The sequence below is a fragment of the Myzus persicae genome, unplaced genomic scaffold (genome assembly GCF_001856785.1).
Source record: "Myzus persicae strain clone G006 unplaced genomic scaffold, MPER_G0061.0, whole genome shotgun sequence".
In the NCBI taxonomy this organism is placed as follows: domain Eukaryota; kingdom Metazoa; phylum Arthropoda; class Insecta; order Hemiptera; family Aphididae; genus Myzus; species Myzus persicae.
This window is the reverse complement of record NW_019101374.1, coordinates 434,187-450,319: the sequence shown is the minus strand read 5'-3', so window position 1 is coordinate 450,319 and position 16,133 is coordinate 434,187. Positions and strand designations below refer to the sequence as shown.

The window sequence follows — 16,133 nt, the reverse complement described above, 5'->3', positions numbered from 1 at the left end:
TTATTATTATTATTATTATTATTATTATTAAAATATAAAACGCTACGCACTCGAACTCGCGTTATCTATGAGTCACACAAGAGTGTTGTGTCCTCGCGGTGGAGTGTCACCAGATAAGATACGCGTCGGCGGCGGCCGTCTCTTAGGAAGTCGGTAAAAGAACGTTTGGCGTTTAGTCTTCGATCAGAGTTCAGTCGAATTTCAAATTAACAGCACTCGCACAGCAGTCAACGCCGCCGCCGCCGCCATCATCATCATCACCATGTACAAAATCGTGTTCGTCGTAGCCGTGTTCGCCTTCGCGCTCCAGGGTGCTCTCTGCAGCCCCGTCAACGAAGTCGAGGTAAACAATGATATTAATTACGTTTTGCATCGACAGAAATAGCAATAAATACATGTATAGCACTGTAATCCTGGTTTGACCATCACCCCCCACGAACGGACGATATTTTGGCACCTAGGTCCTGTATTTAGTCCGATCGAACTCGATTTTCACAGGCGTAACTGGGGGGGGGGGCTCAAACGGGCTTCAGCCCTCCTCCCCCTCCCTAACTTAAAGGACTAGTTACGCCCGTGGATATTATTGTGATTGGGACAACAAATATGATGATATTTTCTCTTTCATGCGCAGTCCGCACCTCTGGAGGTGAAAGCCGATGCCCCCAAGAGTGTTGGTGCAGTGGAGAACAAGCCCGCTGATGACCCACCCACGACTGTGCCCACCGCTGCACCGGAGACCGTCACTACCACTCAGGCCCCGAAGAGTGGCGCTTCCAGCACGGAAATGTGCTTGCTGCTCGTCCAAGTCTCGTCGTTAGCGTTGGTCGCCAAGCACATGCTGTTGTAAATTTAGTTATGTAGTTAGACGAAAAACGGTGTAACTATGTGCAATCAAATATACACACTGCGTAATAATATGATATAATAACTATTGTTTTATTATTCGTACTTTTATTTTCATATATATATTTTACAATAATATAATAATATTATGATTGTTTATTAATTTTTTATAGTTAAATCAATAATCTATAAGACAATAATATAATTATAATTTACAGTAGGTACGTCTTTTATTACTTCACTATTAGCGAATAAAACATAATTTTTTTTTTTGATGTATAAATGACTAATTTGATATTTCATTTCCATTAGTTAATATATACATAATTATACCTTGATATTCCTTCAAAAAATAAATATATTTTCATACCAACTGTATATTATTATTTGTAATTATTTTTATCGACGAAGCAACACATTATATTTTATAGATGGTATCATAATAATAATTAATATCGCGATATTGATATTATTATTATTATATTACATGCTCCCATTTTGTCTTAACTTCATACGCATCGTCCTGATATTTTTCTTCAATAATTCCCTCTCGAAAATTAGTTAGTTGTTATTACATCTTTTATAACACTCTTACCAGCTATACTAGATAATATTTTATTGCTACGTCTATAATTTTAGTGACTATCAATAATATATTACACTTGCAGATTAAAGTTCATAGATAAAGACGTACTTGAGTACTTACCTACTTCTTACAACGGCAAATATTTACATTTCTCGACATAATTAAAAATCTCATGGTGCACAAATTACCTACAACTTTTACACAAAATGATTTTCCCCGCTAAACAAACAATTTACTTTTGGGCTGCTGGAGACCTGTGCAAGGTTAAGTCGTAAAATACGCACATATAGATAATATCTCATTCCGTAACGATGGTGGAAATATACGTATATAAGCGTACAGGGCGATTGTTTTATCAGTTAACGCTCATTATCTCGACAAACATATGAATAAAAAAATTAAATAGACAAACAATATAAACGTCATACGTATTTGCTTATAGGTACTTGACGAGAAAATTGACGTCTTCGCTCAAATAAGAATCGCACCTTGTTATTACGCGTATCAAAATAAAATAATATTCTTTTTAGTAGTGTTCCTCACAGCTGCAGTGAAACACAATCACATTTATACAATGCAGGCGAGTAACCTACCTATATTATGATCTGAATGAAATATTTTTTTTTTTTTGCGATCGTGTTGATGATAACAATACATCGATTCACGATTGCATTGATGTACGCATCCATTTAATAATGGAGTGTATTATAGTCGTCTTAAATCAATGGTGCTTAAAAAACGATGCTTACCTGCTACTACGGTATAGTGAGCAACATAGTAGTCCAAGGATAACAAAAAAAGCATTGGTCAGGGTAAACATTATTTTATTATGATAATGCGTAATCGTTCCCCTCGGAATCTTATCCGCTGTGAAACGTGTGGTATGCAGGTATACGAGGAGGTGGTCAGATACCACCCAGCCTAAATTATTTTTTAATAAGAAACCAAAGTGAACAGCGTCTGAGTTTGACCGTGTTCGCGGTTATCACCACCGTGTCCGTATCCTGGCATAAACAACTAGCATCGCCACATTCAGGATTTTCAACTCGGTTTGTACTACTGTGTCAGACAGTGCTTGAATTCTCATTGTAGAAGTTATATCACACCTCAATATTTGTCGCGGAAAAAAAGCGTTTCGTCAGCCGACCTGTAGCGTTATTGCCCACACGTATCGTGGCCTCATCCAAAGCCATTCCATTTAATGAAGCTGAAGAAACCATAGTACATGAACGGCATCTAGGTTTGAAATTAAGTTTCCATGGCTCCTTGGCCAGCTATTGGTTTTTCTAATATGTCATTCGTCTCACAACTGTTTAAAGATCGTTATTAAAACAAATTGATTGTTGCGCTTATACAGTGAACCAATTTCAATTAAATTGTCATAATATTATTATCATGTCTTCTGCAATTATATCAAACTCCGTGTATTTACATTTGGCCAAGAGACGTGCAAGCAATTACCCGGTTATTACCACAACCACGGTGTCCGTATCCTGCTGGCCCGCACAAACGAATGACATCGCCACATCATATGGTTCCGTCAGGATTTTCAACTCCTGAATTTTGTACTACTGTGTCAGACGATTCTTGAATTTCTTTTTCGTGGTCTATCATCATGACATTTGGCCAGGAAAAGCACCGTCTGACACAGTAGTAAAGGCAAAGTTTAAAATCCTGACAGAAACCAATGTGACGATGCCAGTTGTTTGTGCTGGCCAGCAGGATACAGACGCGGTATAATAACATAATAGCTTGCACGTCTCTTGGCCAAATGTAAATCCACGAGGAGTTTGATATAAATGAAGACATGATAATAATATGACGATATAATTGAAATTGGTTCACTGCAGTATAAGCGCAATAATCAATTCGTTTTTAAAAGTAAATTTAAACAGTTCTAAGACGAATGACATATTATTAAAACCGATAGCTGACTAAGGAGCCATGGAAACTTAATTAGTTTATGTTACTATGCCTGAAATAGATAAAATAATAACAATATTAATAATCAAGTCTTACAATTAAATAAAACTGTGCCAAATAATACTGTAAGTTAAATTTTTAGGCTCTTGATTTTTTGAACGGTTTTTAAGGGAATAATGAATGCGAGCTTGCTCGGTGGAACACCGTCGTCGTGTAGACATTTTGTATTTTAAAAATTCAGATTATTACCCGGGTGGGTGCACGTCGTATTACACTCAGAATTTATACCTTAGAATTTAAATCATACATCTAGGATGAACCCGATAATTTAAAGCACATAATATTAGTGACAAGTGTCTATATTAGACCAATAATCTGCGAATACGCGAAAACAAATGTCTTAATATATTATTATTAATCTATTTGCATTTATCTAAAATATAAATACACGTGACCAACTGCTAACGAATGCGCACATATCTTCTAATTCAGTGCTTATTTGTGCGTCGAATTGTTGAAATGGGCTAATTGTTGGGCATGGCTCGCCATCCATAGTATAATACGAACAAAAGAAAGTACTTTAACAAATCTTAAATTATATATACCTATGTATAATAATATTATAATATTGTATGTACACAATACATATAAAGCAATTAACAATTCGTCATAAAATATTTCACACGTTACTTTAATTATTTCAACAGGTTCATTGAAACATTGATAGGTCGTTCTTTTTGCTTCAAAAAGTTAACCATGCACACTATGAACATCGTTAATTATCCATTACCGTTATTATTATCATAAGTAAACTATAGTTTTCTCAGCTATTTTGATACTTTATATTAAAATATTATATATACGTTCGATATTTGTATAATATACAAAGATATTACGCAATTAAAACAATCTTGGAATAAATTTGACTCCCCAATAATAGCTAAAAAATTAAATCATCAATGTCTATAGCGGACAGGGTTTTAACAATGATATTTTTTTCTTATATGAATAATTAAACAATTTCATTGATTGTCCCGAGTTCTTAGCCAAAACCCCGCTCCGCTCTACTGCAAATACCTTTAAAGTACAACCTCAAAAACAAAACTATAGTCATTATGCCGCTCTGAATAGAATTTTATTGAATAGCAATATTCCATTAATAGCTTGAACTTTTTTTTCGATTCACCAAGCACGTTGAAAAAAGTAGTGCAATCAGTTGAATTGCATTTAATTTTAAGATTAATTTTTACAGGCCTACTTTATACATAGATTATTATCATTCTGGTATTTTCGAATTACCCAGTTGTAAGACACTTATTTAATATTACCCACTGCACTCTTTGCCCACATAAAGGGCGTCATCGCTTATCGTAATTTCTTCTTTACAATAAATTATCATCATCATCATCATCATTATTATTACATATTAACTATAAACCGGTCGTACGGTATTATGGCATGGCGATATAACTTTCTATGGTCCGTAGGTGGATGAAAAGCGTTTGAAAATGGGATCGAGCAAAAGACCGAGAGTAAGCGATGACGACGAGGACATATTATTATTGTACAAAGACGACGAGGAAAGAGCGAGAGCGGTATACGCGGTAACCGACGGACCGCCGCTGACGGCGGTAAAAAAACGCGTTTCGCGACGAGGCCAATGGAAGACTTTGGCGGCCCGCCACCGCCACCTCCACGCCACCTGCGCCGTCGCCTCCACCGCCTCCGCCGCCGTTCGCGCGTCTTCGGCCATTTTCCACGTGTGCGCCGAGAGCAAAGCGCCGCGACAATGAGAGACGGCAAGCAGATAAAACCGCCACCACCGCCGGTGGTAGGAGCTTTGCGGTTTCCATGGCGATTCGCGCAGGGATTTACAAGTCGACCGATGCTATTCGTCGTCCCGCAGCCCTTTTTCCGCGGGCCGCTCGTCCGCCTCCACCCCCACCCTCCCCCCAAAGCCACCCCGCCGAGAGAGCGTTCACCTACCCCCCCGCGTGCCTATAAAGTGATTGTGCCACAAAGATTTACAAGCGTAATGTGTATATATATTACGTATATGTGTGTGTGTGTGTGTGTGTGTGTGTGTGTGTGTGTAAATGTATCGTATACAGCGTGCGGCAGAGCAGTGGGTGGTGTGCCTACACAGTGTGATCCACCGTTACGTGTACATCGTTTAACCACGGAATAAATGAAATTTTTCATTTATTCTGTGGTTTAACCCGTCACAACTGCACGACTGTTCGTTACGACTGTTTTCTCTGCAGTTTTGTACATTTTCAACTTATATCAATCATGTTTCTAGATCGATAACAACTATATTATAAACTGCATTGTTAAATATCTACTAAATCTGTCAATTCAAACAAGCACCACGTTTATTTATAAAGGACTGAGATTTCGTGATTTAAGGGCATATTTTTAATTTTATTGCCCCAGTTGAAATCTATAAAAATAAACATTTAACTATTACTTTAGGTCATAATATGGTCATAGTACAAGATATAATCATAATATAAATATATACCTATCTTGTTACGATAAAGTTGTTGGGTGGCTCGGCGTGGCGCGTTTGGCCACAGCTACTAGTTCCCGGATGGGTGACCAACCGGGTTCATAGTAGTCAAAAACCTTGCCACACATACACGTGTTTGCTATCTACCGTAACAATCGTAAAAAAAGAACAACCAACCAACCAACCTTACCCCCTGCCACAGTTCATAACCCCTACAACAGCTATAATGGCCATATATCCACCGTTACGTATACATCGTTTAACCCGTCACAACTACACTGTTTGTTACAAATGTTTTCTCTGCAGTTTTGCCCATTTTCGAGACACTTTCCTACATTATAGGTAACTATTTCACACGTCAAATACACGGCGGTTCGATGTAATAAGTGTTCAACGGACATCACATACAAGTTACAACACCTATAGCAACCCTATTTTTATGTGTGTAAACACAAACGAGGTCTGGCCCATAATCTTCGTATTTTATTAATTTAACCCTTAACCTCTACACCCGTAATTTAAATCGTTCTCACCTACTCCGAAACGGCAGAAGAATGATACATGTAACATGGATATTAGCACTTATATTGTTTTCATTCTAAAAACATGTGCGAGCTGTGTATACCTATTATAGGTACGCCGTAGAACAGATCTAATACGAATTTTGCCTCTTGTCGACCCATAATTGGCATTTCAAATTTTTAGTCGGGCGGAGTACCTAGTAATATTATATAGTGCAGTTTCGCACCCCTAATTATTGGCGCCCTACTTCATATCACAATTTATATAACGTTGTTTGATCCACGTTAGATCCATTTACATAGTATATGTTATTTATAGTAATTATTCACTATATGTATAGCTACCCCCCACTATGACTAAATGTATAAATCGCACTGTAATTAAAACCGTCGTGCATTGACCCCTAAAAAAATGTATTACTTTATGATTACATTAAGATTTAGGATACACGTGCGAGCTATGTGGCGGTGCTAATGTAAATAATATACCGACCATCGTCAATAAGGACGAAGAGAAACTAATAACAACAACACTTGCACTGACCTTACCCCAGTAAATCGACTCCGACAACGCTGCGGACTATAACCTCCACGAAATACCACAAAACAACAACGAATTCTTCTTTAAAGTGCACCAAAAACTGTTCAGTTTCGTAAATTACAGGTGTGTTTAAGATAATGCCGTTATCTTCATTAAAAATCTGGAAAAATAAGTAAGCACACGTTAGTTATAGGTAGGTACGAATTCCATTTTATTATTATGTATTTATATAGTAAGCGTGTTGTACAAAACTGCAAGTGTTTTTAGTGTACAAAACCAAACAAGTCCTTGAAATATGGATAATGATAGGTAGGTCATAGGCATGCCAGCTATCTTAAAATAATGTTTGTACTTTGTTTACAACATAATATAAAAATAATAAAATGTACCTGACCAAAATTAGGTGAGTATAAACAATGACATATTATGCGTGACAGATAATTTCATTCCAAAAATTACAACAAAGATGGCAAGTGATAATAATTTAACCAACACTAGGTATATCATTATAAAAGGGATATTGGAAATTTTGAAATTGGAGTAATTTATTTTAAAGTACTAAATATTAGTACTCTAGAAATAATTCAGAAACCTAAAAAATTGTCTTTTAATAAACTTTTAAGTTTTTTTGTGATCACTAATTCATAGAACCGGTATTAATTAGAATCAAAAAAAGGAAAACATGATTCAAACAGTATATTTCTACGTTCAGTGTACCTTTTAATAGAATCACTCTGTTCCGAATAATTAAATCACTTCTACGAACATTTTTATTGATTTTATCCGGTTAGTCCGACGAAAAATAAACTGCAGGAACCAAAAAACATAACAACAAATTTCGAAAATTAAATTTTAATTGATCAAGGTTTACCTAATTTTGAAGCATTATCTGATCAAAAAAATAACTATATTGCAATCAAAAAATCAAAAAAAATCTAAAAATCTATTAAAGACGAGGTCGACCAAAATCACTCGAATGATAAATTTTAAAAGGAGCTGTTTTTTATACGGCAATAACAATAAATGCTTTTCAGTCGTTTCAAAAATTACATTTAATACAGTTTTTAATTTAAAAATGTAAATAAAAACAAAAATGATGAATTATAGTTTCAGACTAATGTATGAAAAGCAATAAGGCACTTTGGTCCAATTCAAAATCGACATATAGTTTTTTATTTTCTTTATTTCAAATGTATTTTTTTTTTTTTTTTTGTTATTTGTGTTTTATTTAGTTTCGCTATTACACAGGTACACATAATATTAATAAATAATCATTACGATATAAAATGTTTTATGAAATCGACTGCTGGTTAATAGAATCAAAACGGTGACCTTCTTCACCGGTGTGGTCGCATATTGAGCGGAACTCGTTGCAGTACTTATTAATTAAACTCTTACAACTCTCATTTGATTCTCATTGTATAATAATATTATGTATATCATTTGGTTTTCGCACCAAATTAATTAATTAATTACAAAAACCATCTCATTTGCGGACTAAGAGCAGTCATAAGCTGTATGGGTTATGCATTATCATATATAGTAAGGATATTTTTTTGTATGCAGACTTTTTAAAATCTAAATAATGCTTTCCGGTTTCCGTACCCGCGCAGTGCATAATAAACCGAAAACAATATACTGCGGACACGACAATGCGCGCGCACTCGTGTGATGCACACAATAATATAATGTCACAACGCGTAAAACATTATGTTTTATTTATTGGCGTATACCTCGTACACGGTAAATCGACCGCAATAATCTATACACACGAGCTGACATAATTTAATGGTCAACCATAAAACACATACCGACCGTGGTAAAGCCGAGGCCAGACCCTTAAACTAATTTCTCGCTGGGGACGTTTTTCTTTTCGCACCCTCCGAGTACTTCCGGGCCGCGCAGTTTTTCTGGTAAATGTTTAAAAACGCGTTTACTTATATACGCACTGCAATTCTGCACCCTTACAACATAATATAATACCGAAACCTATACACGCGTCCGACCATCAGCACCCTTTTCTGCGAATAAAAAATACTGCGAACGAGGGTAAACCGACAAATCAGCGCGGTAAGTATATATTTATTGCATAATAATAAAACACACCTACATATTAATATATATCTTTCCACACTATATAAATCGCTCGTGCGCGTGCGTCACGTTCGAGTATGTGGTAAATACATTATTATTACTTATTACATAATTATTGTTTTTTAATTACTGTATAAAGTTCGCGTGTAATTGCAGATTACATAATAATAATAATAATAATCGTCGTTTTAAAAAGCATACTAAATATGTGTAGTGCGTTCGTTTATAAGTATATAAATATTAATTATAGGTATATCGCTCAAATAACCGTACTATATGGTATGAATACGACAATGAAGGTACATCGATATCGGTGTGATATTTTATATCTGCTATTGTTTACTGTCGCCCACAATCGACATTACTCTCGTTGGGAAATTAGATGAATGAAGAATGCAGCAGTTGACTTTACCGCGCGGTATTGAGTGTACCGGTGTACCTATATGTATATATGATTATTATTTATTTTTCTTTATTGATTAATCATCAACTACATAGGTTGTTTTAGGTTACGAGTGTACATTTTAACGTTAAAGATTATACACTATTATACAAATCGATTTTTTTTCAAATATGAAGTTATGTTTTGGAGGTTCGAGAATGGACCAATTGCTTCATACAACTTGTCCGGGATGTTGAAGTCTTTTCTGACTTCTTCAAAGTTGGGGCAGTGGATGATTACGTATAATATGCTTGATGGAGTAGTTTGCGTCACATGTTGGGCATAGGGGTGGATCTGTCTTTGCCATAAAATGTCTGTGTGTGAGTTTCGGATGACCAATGCTGCAGAGTCAGTCAAAAATTACCTCATTTTTTTCTGTTTAGATCAGTGTATTTCAACCAGAGTTCAACGGAGTGCTTATTTTCTCTTAATTTATTTTCTGTGGTCGTGTGCTAAGGTGAGTTCCACAGATCTATACAGTATTTGTTAACATTTCCTTTAATATCTACGAGCGGGGAAAAGGGAATGATTTCACTGTCTGAACTATTGATTGTATTTCTAGCAGCTCCGTCTGCCTCCTCATTTCCCTTTATGTTACAATGACCTGGGGTCCATATAAGTCTAATGTCTTTGTTTGATTTGGAAAGAAGATTAAAAATTGAAAGATCCAATTTTTCAGTCAACGTTTTAGATTGCAGTTTACTAAGGCACTGAGTGAGTCAGAACATATTTCTATTTTTGTATTATTGATCTCGAAGGCTAATTGGGCTCCTTTAAATAGTCCTAGGTATTCGGCTGTATGAATAAAACTGTTTAAAATATTAAGTTTGAGGACTGTTTAGTTGAATTAAAGTGGACTCCTGCAAGTCCTGTATGCATATCATATTATTATATTATACGTTTATTAGCATTATTATTATTTTCATTATTGGGAGTTTGGGACAATGTTATTATGTAATATTAATGATTTCGGCTCATTATATAATAGTGTATATCGGTTAAATACATCGTATTTATAAAAAAAATAAAAATACATATTAATTCATTATTATAGGCACCTCTATTGGTGGTAAAAATATAAATTGAAGTCAATTGTCAATACTTTAAAATGGTGTAGGCATTGGGCACCAGGTATTTATTTATTGCTCAATACTAATTATACACATAGAATACAACAAATTAGCCTGATTACGATTTTGATTAATTAATAATAAAAATAAGTACCTAGTGCTAAAATTTGAATGAAAACAATTATCAAAACGTGACGTTATATACACTACAGGATGTTACACAAAATCGAGATAAAGTTTAAAATTAAAAATCTACATTAGTGCCGATTGGTCTTTAATTGTTCAATTTCTTTAGTCCACTGAATAAATAGCAGGACAACATAATATAATTACCGGGGTAATTTAACGCCGTTTATAGAGGTTAAACTGCAATATTATGCTGCTGATTTATTGATTTTTTTTTTATTGTGAATGAACTGTGAGGGTATTTATAGTCTTTAAGTGAGTCTTAAAATAATGAAAGTGATTATTTGTATGGTAATTTTTTTTTTTTTTGACAAATCAGTTTAGTCAATAATACGTGCACATTAAAGTCAGTCACCATCATAGGCTTAAAACACGAAATGGAGTCGTATATGGTTGGCCGAAATCGTAAAATGCCTTATCTACTTGATGAAAAACTCTCACGAAACCGCGCCTTAAGTCTTTAACGGATACGCAATAACTATACACTATCGGCAATCAATAATATATTATATAATGATTCTATAGAACTACTATTCAAAAATGTACAACTAATAAACTATGTATAGTGTTGTATCTTCTTTTTACATACTTTTGTTACGATTCTGAGTACTTTATATATCGACTATCGATGGAGTATTATACTTTTTGTTGGTACATCGTAAACAGGATTCAATCAGTGTAATTAGTTCTGTAATAACATAAAACTCTTTTTTCAATTCTTTTTGTTGGTGTTTTAACAAGTTTCTAACAAATATTTTACTATATTCCAATTTATTCGCTTAGGTTTTTCTTTCGACGTACGTTATATAGTAACATAAACGTCTATAAATTATAATAGTATGACAGTGAAATCTGCTCCTTATTTTCTTCGATCCTTTACTGCTGTATGCGAATCCGCAGGTATCGGACGAGGCCAATTGGGAAGTATATTTGGCTCTATTTCCCGCGGAGTAATAGGCTGGAAGAAAATATGTGATTTGGGACGTACGATTTTGAAAATAAACCATTCACCTCTTTATTTTTCAGGTTCCGTAACAAATGATATTTATTTGGATCACTTACCTGTTCTGACCGAAAATTTTTATTGGACCATCAATACATCTCCGAGGTCCATCAATAGGTAATAGGTATATGTACCTGTACACTGTACAGACATAACATAACATAATAATATATAGGCTGGGGCGGTCCAGTCGTATTATTACGTCCGATCACGTGTGAGCGCGCCATCTGCCGGTCAGACTTAACGATTCCTTCGGGACTTACGAGCAACTGGAGGGGGCTGTTGGTGGCGGGGAAAATCATGTCTCCGGGCTGATTTATGCGCCTTACCCCACAGTCGTCCGTGGACCGGGCGGTGGTGGCATTTTGATTATCCCTATATACAACACGCGCCCACCCCTCCGGCCGCCGTCTATTGTCGCGTTATCGTGTAATTGGCTTCGGTTCCATTCGCACCACGCGCCTCCCCTCCACGTTGCCACCCGAACCGGCCCCACCTTCAGCCACCACCACCACCACCCCCTTATCACCCCTCGTGTTTATCTTCGTAATTAAGTAACATATATAAACCCAACACCGAAACTCCTCGTCCACCCACACACACATGTACCGTCACATATATGTACACTTCGCCCCCACTTGCCCATCTCTAATCATCATCCTCTCACCCTCTTACGCAGTTCCACCCCTCGTTAACCTATCCCTCCGTTGTCATTGAATCTCCACTCGACCGCGTACTACATACCTATATAATATATATAGGTACCATTATTATATTGTGTGTGGCTGCAAACCCGTTTGCACTTTTATTTTTCTATACGCGGCCGCATAATAATGTACCAATAAAATACTAAAATTCATGATCAAAGTACTCGTAAAACCATTGCGTTCGAAACATCGTGAGACATTAATTTTAAACAAACTCGGAGCACCTATAGAAATAGACGCACTCGCAGGTCATGATGGTTTTCATGCGAACCTCTCACTTATAGAACATAAAGTACAAGGTAATACATAGGAAATAATGAGAGCGTCGTATGTTTGCAGCCCAAAACTCGAAATAATTGTTTTAAAAATAATTGATTCGCTTGTATAGGTAATGGTGTATCGCACCTATTAAAATCGAATTTTTTTCCAACGTTCGGCAAAATAGGTACACTAGGATTTAGCGACACTGCAGAAACCGGAAGTTTCGATAAGAAAAATAAATATTCAAACACATTTTGTATTAATTTCAGATACGTTTGTGGGAACGATTGCAGCAGTCTTGTTTTCAAAAATGTGGCTATAAATCACCCAGCACGACTACAGCGGGGAGGACTGTGAATCTAAGGGATATAACTTTACATTTTGTAACCGAAAAAGTTAGACAGTAATTATTATACTTCAGATTAGATTAATACATTATTTATTATTATTTATTCTTGTTTCTTATATTTAGATAACTATCTAATTTTTAACAAGTATATCAAAAAGTCACTTTTTTAAATATTTTTTTTTTCTCGAGACATATTTCTTGCCACAATATCATGTGTTTACAGTTAACTTTTAATACAATTATGTTTTTGTTGCATATAATTATTTTAGAATCAAAAGTTTTTTATAATTCACTAATAATAATAAAACACACGTTGTATACTTCTATAGTTTATACACGCATGAACTGCGTAACAATCCATGTTGATATTTGACTTGTACGAAGCATCCGAACACTGTTCCTTAACGCCGAGCATCAAGTGTACTTATAATAATAATATTGTGACATGAAATATCGAATCGATTACAATGTCCAATCATAAATAATAGGTAATACAACAACTTTAGTCAACAATTATTGTTATAAAAATTGTGTGTATAGGCAAAAACAAGGGATAGGGTTTCAGGGGCCGATAAGGGCACCACCAAACATTTCCTAAATTTGTTTCAAGCTTATTCGATATTGTTATCGTAGAGCTTCGACCCCCCCCCCCCCCCCAAACGTCAAACGTCATTACGTCATTTACTCCCATATACAACGTGGCCACTATATATAGGTACCTATCTGAGTGCAGTGTACAAATATATTATAAATACACGCAAACGTTTAGGCGTGTCTAGGTACACCGTACACGGAGTGCGTTTTACCGGAGACCGGGAAAACTATAATGCGTCGTCGTCGTCGTCGACGTCGTCTCGCAGATCCCGCAAAACGTGGCAAATCGGCAAATCTCTACGGCGGTGCAGCTTTCCGTCAACACAGGGAACGAAGATAAAAATCATCTGCAGCGGGATTATATATAGGTACCTAAGTGTGGGCGATGCGTGTGTGATGGATGTCCCCGTAAACGCGACCAGGTTACTCGATGATGCCTCGGCGGGGACGCGTAGGTACACTGGCGCAGTGGAGTACGAGGGGTGCAGCCGCTCCGGCGGTTGGACCGCGGACGGGAGGGATGACGACACGCGCATGCGCCCCTCCTCGCAGATATAGCTGGCCCCCGGTAAATCGCACACACATATATCCATCCCCCCCACCCCCCGCTTCGCCGCCGCGATCGCCCCCACACGAACAACCCTTAAACGTCGCGTAACAAGTCACGTGTACTTACAAGCAGCTTTCAGGTGACATAATCAGTATACGTGCTCGTGTATGCAGTATAGCTGGTAAGCCGTTTTTTTTTTTTTTGTACTCTAATACCACAGTACAAGCAAATAATATATTAAATACTTACAAGTCGATGTACTCGAATAGTACGGTACTCGAGTACCTACTCGCGAACATCGCATACCTACACACGTACACGCGTGCATATTTGTTGACGGTTATGTGTTTCCGTGGTGGGTAAACGATTGATGACATGACCAATAATAATAATTAATATATAAGCATAATGCTTGTTTTTATGTGGAGCTCAGACGTCTTTTAGGGCGTTTATAGGTACTATAAAGTCGTCCTGCATTCATTCTAATCTCCTTAGGGTTACACTAAATCAGTTGAAAAAATGTTTTTCTTGTTCGAAGTATTAAATATAAATTAAGGAAACACTAAAGCAGTAACTGTCTACTGCAAAATATTTAATAATATTATCAATTATTAACATTTAATTATAATTATAATTTACTAAATCAAAATCAATAGACTAGTTCAATTTGAATAATCGGCTGTTAACTAAAATAAAATATGTAATTAGATTTGGAAGCAATGAGTAAAAACCGAAGTAAAATTACGTGAATAAATTGAAAATTTTTATATGAATGAGTAAATTCAACACAATTTGAAAAAAAAAATGGGAAAAATTCCGAAACTTCCAAAAATTGTACTTAACATTTGTAGGTTTTAATTCGTACTTACATGAAAAGCATGTAAAACTCCCTTAGTAATAAATTGAGACAATACAAGAAATGTGGAAAATGCAACAACAGCTGGGTCCTTTATTATTAATAATTAATAAATATTCGTATTGACGCACCAATACCTCAAGTAACTATTCTCAACCAATAAAATAATATTATACATCAAAGATTTTTAGAAAGAGACTATCTATAATATAAGCTATATTATACATACACGCATTGCTGGTATAGTCATGTAAGTACACCAAGTTTATTGATCAATTATATTTATGATCAATGAAAGATATCTTCCTCACTCGCTGTTTCGCGGAGGATTGAAATCAGCTATTCTAAAAATAATATGGTGTAAAATTAATTTACCGGTTGACTTTTTATTTTTATTTTGAAACTTAACTATTTACTGTTTAATCAATGATATTTGGTACTTACATTTTGTTTGAATCTTGATGTATATGTTGTGTACAAAGTAAGATCTGTAATAAAAAATACTGAACACATTTATTTTTTCACTAGTTACATATTGTACTTAGTTCAGTGGGTGTAACCATGTAAGTAGTTCAATAGGAATTAGTGTTCGAGATTGTCGTGCTAATTATTCTGATGACAAACGTGGGTGTAGTATAATAAATTGTTATTTGTCAGTGTACATCAGTGGTTCTTAACCTTTTTCGAATGACGGAACACTTAACATTTTACAAGATTTTCGCGGAACACAACCGTAAAATAAAATAGTAGTACACACATTTTTAATTTTTTAATATATTAAACAATAAATGTATAGCATAAAATTGTTTGCATGCCATACATGTTAGTGTTAGTCACTAAAAAATAATAAAATAATAAAAAGAGTTAAAAAAAATTTAAAAATTTGAAATTGAATACTTTGTATGAGATATTTGTGCCTGATGATTTTTACAGATATTTTCAATATCTGGCCGTATGTACGATATTGCTACTCTCATTTCCTCTTCAATATTTGTCAGCCTTTCTCGTTTCTTTGTTTTGATATTCGTCAGTGTTGAAAATCCAAGCTCACATAAGTATGATGTTGAAAATTGTAATAATATTGAAATTGCTTTT

The 16,133-nt window shown here is 35.4% G+C and overlaps 2 protein-coding genes across 3 annotated transcripts; both read left to right on the top strand.

Moving 5' to 3' along the window:
- Positions 1-150: 150 nt before the first annotated feature.
- Positions 151-1,122, top strand: LOC111028874. Its single transcript, XM_022307649.1, has 2 exons — positions 151-343; positions 632-1,122. Exons 1-2 carry the CDS (start codon positions 263-265, stop codon positions 845-847), a joined length of 297 nt encoding a protein of 98 aa, XP_022163341.1. The 5' UTR covers positions 151-262; the 3' UTR covers positions 848-1,122.
- Positions 1,123-9,348: 8,226 nt separating this feature from the next.
- Positions 9,349-13,292, top strand: LOC111028891. 2 transcript variants are annotated; one of them, XR_002603954.1, is made up of 4 exons: positions 9,349-9,782; positions 9,846-9,919; positions 11,745-11,838; positions 12,959-13,292. XR_002603954.1 is itself a non-coding variant. In XM_022307677.1 (2 exons), exons 1-2 carry the CDS (start codon positions 11,558-11,560, stop codon positions 13,044-13,046), a joined length of 369 nt encoding a protein of 122 aa, XP_022163369.1. In that variant the 5' UTR covers positions 11,551-11,557; the 3' UTR covers positions 13,047-13,292. The 2 variants fall into 2 exon arrangements, 1 of the variants encoding a protein (XP_022163369.1); XM_022307677.1 differs by lacking the exons at positions 9,349-9,782; positions 9,846-9,919 and having other exon boundaries at positions 11,551-11,838.
- Positions 13,293-16,133: the final 2,841 nt, after the last annotated feature.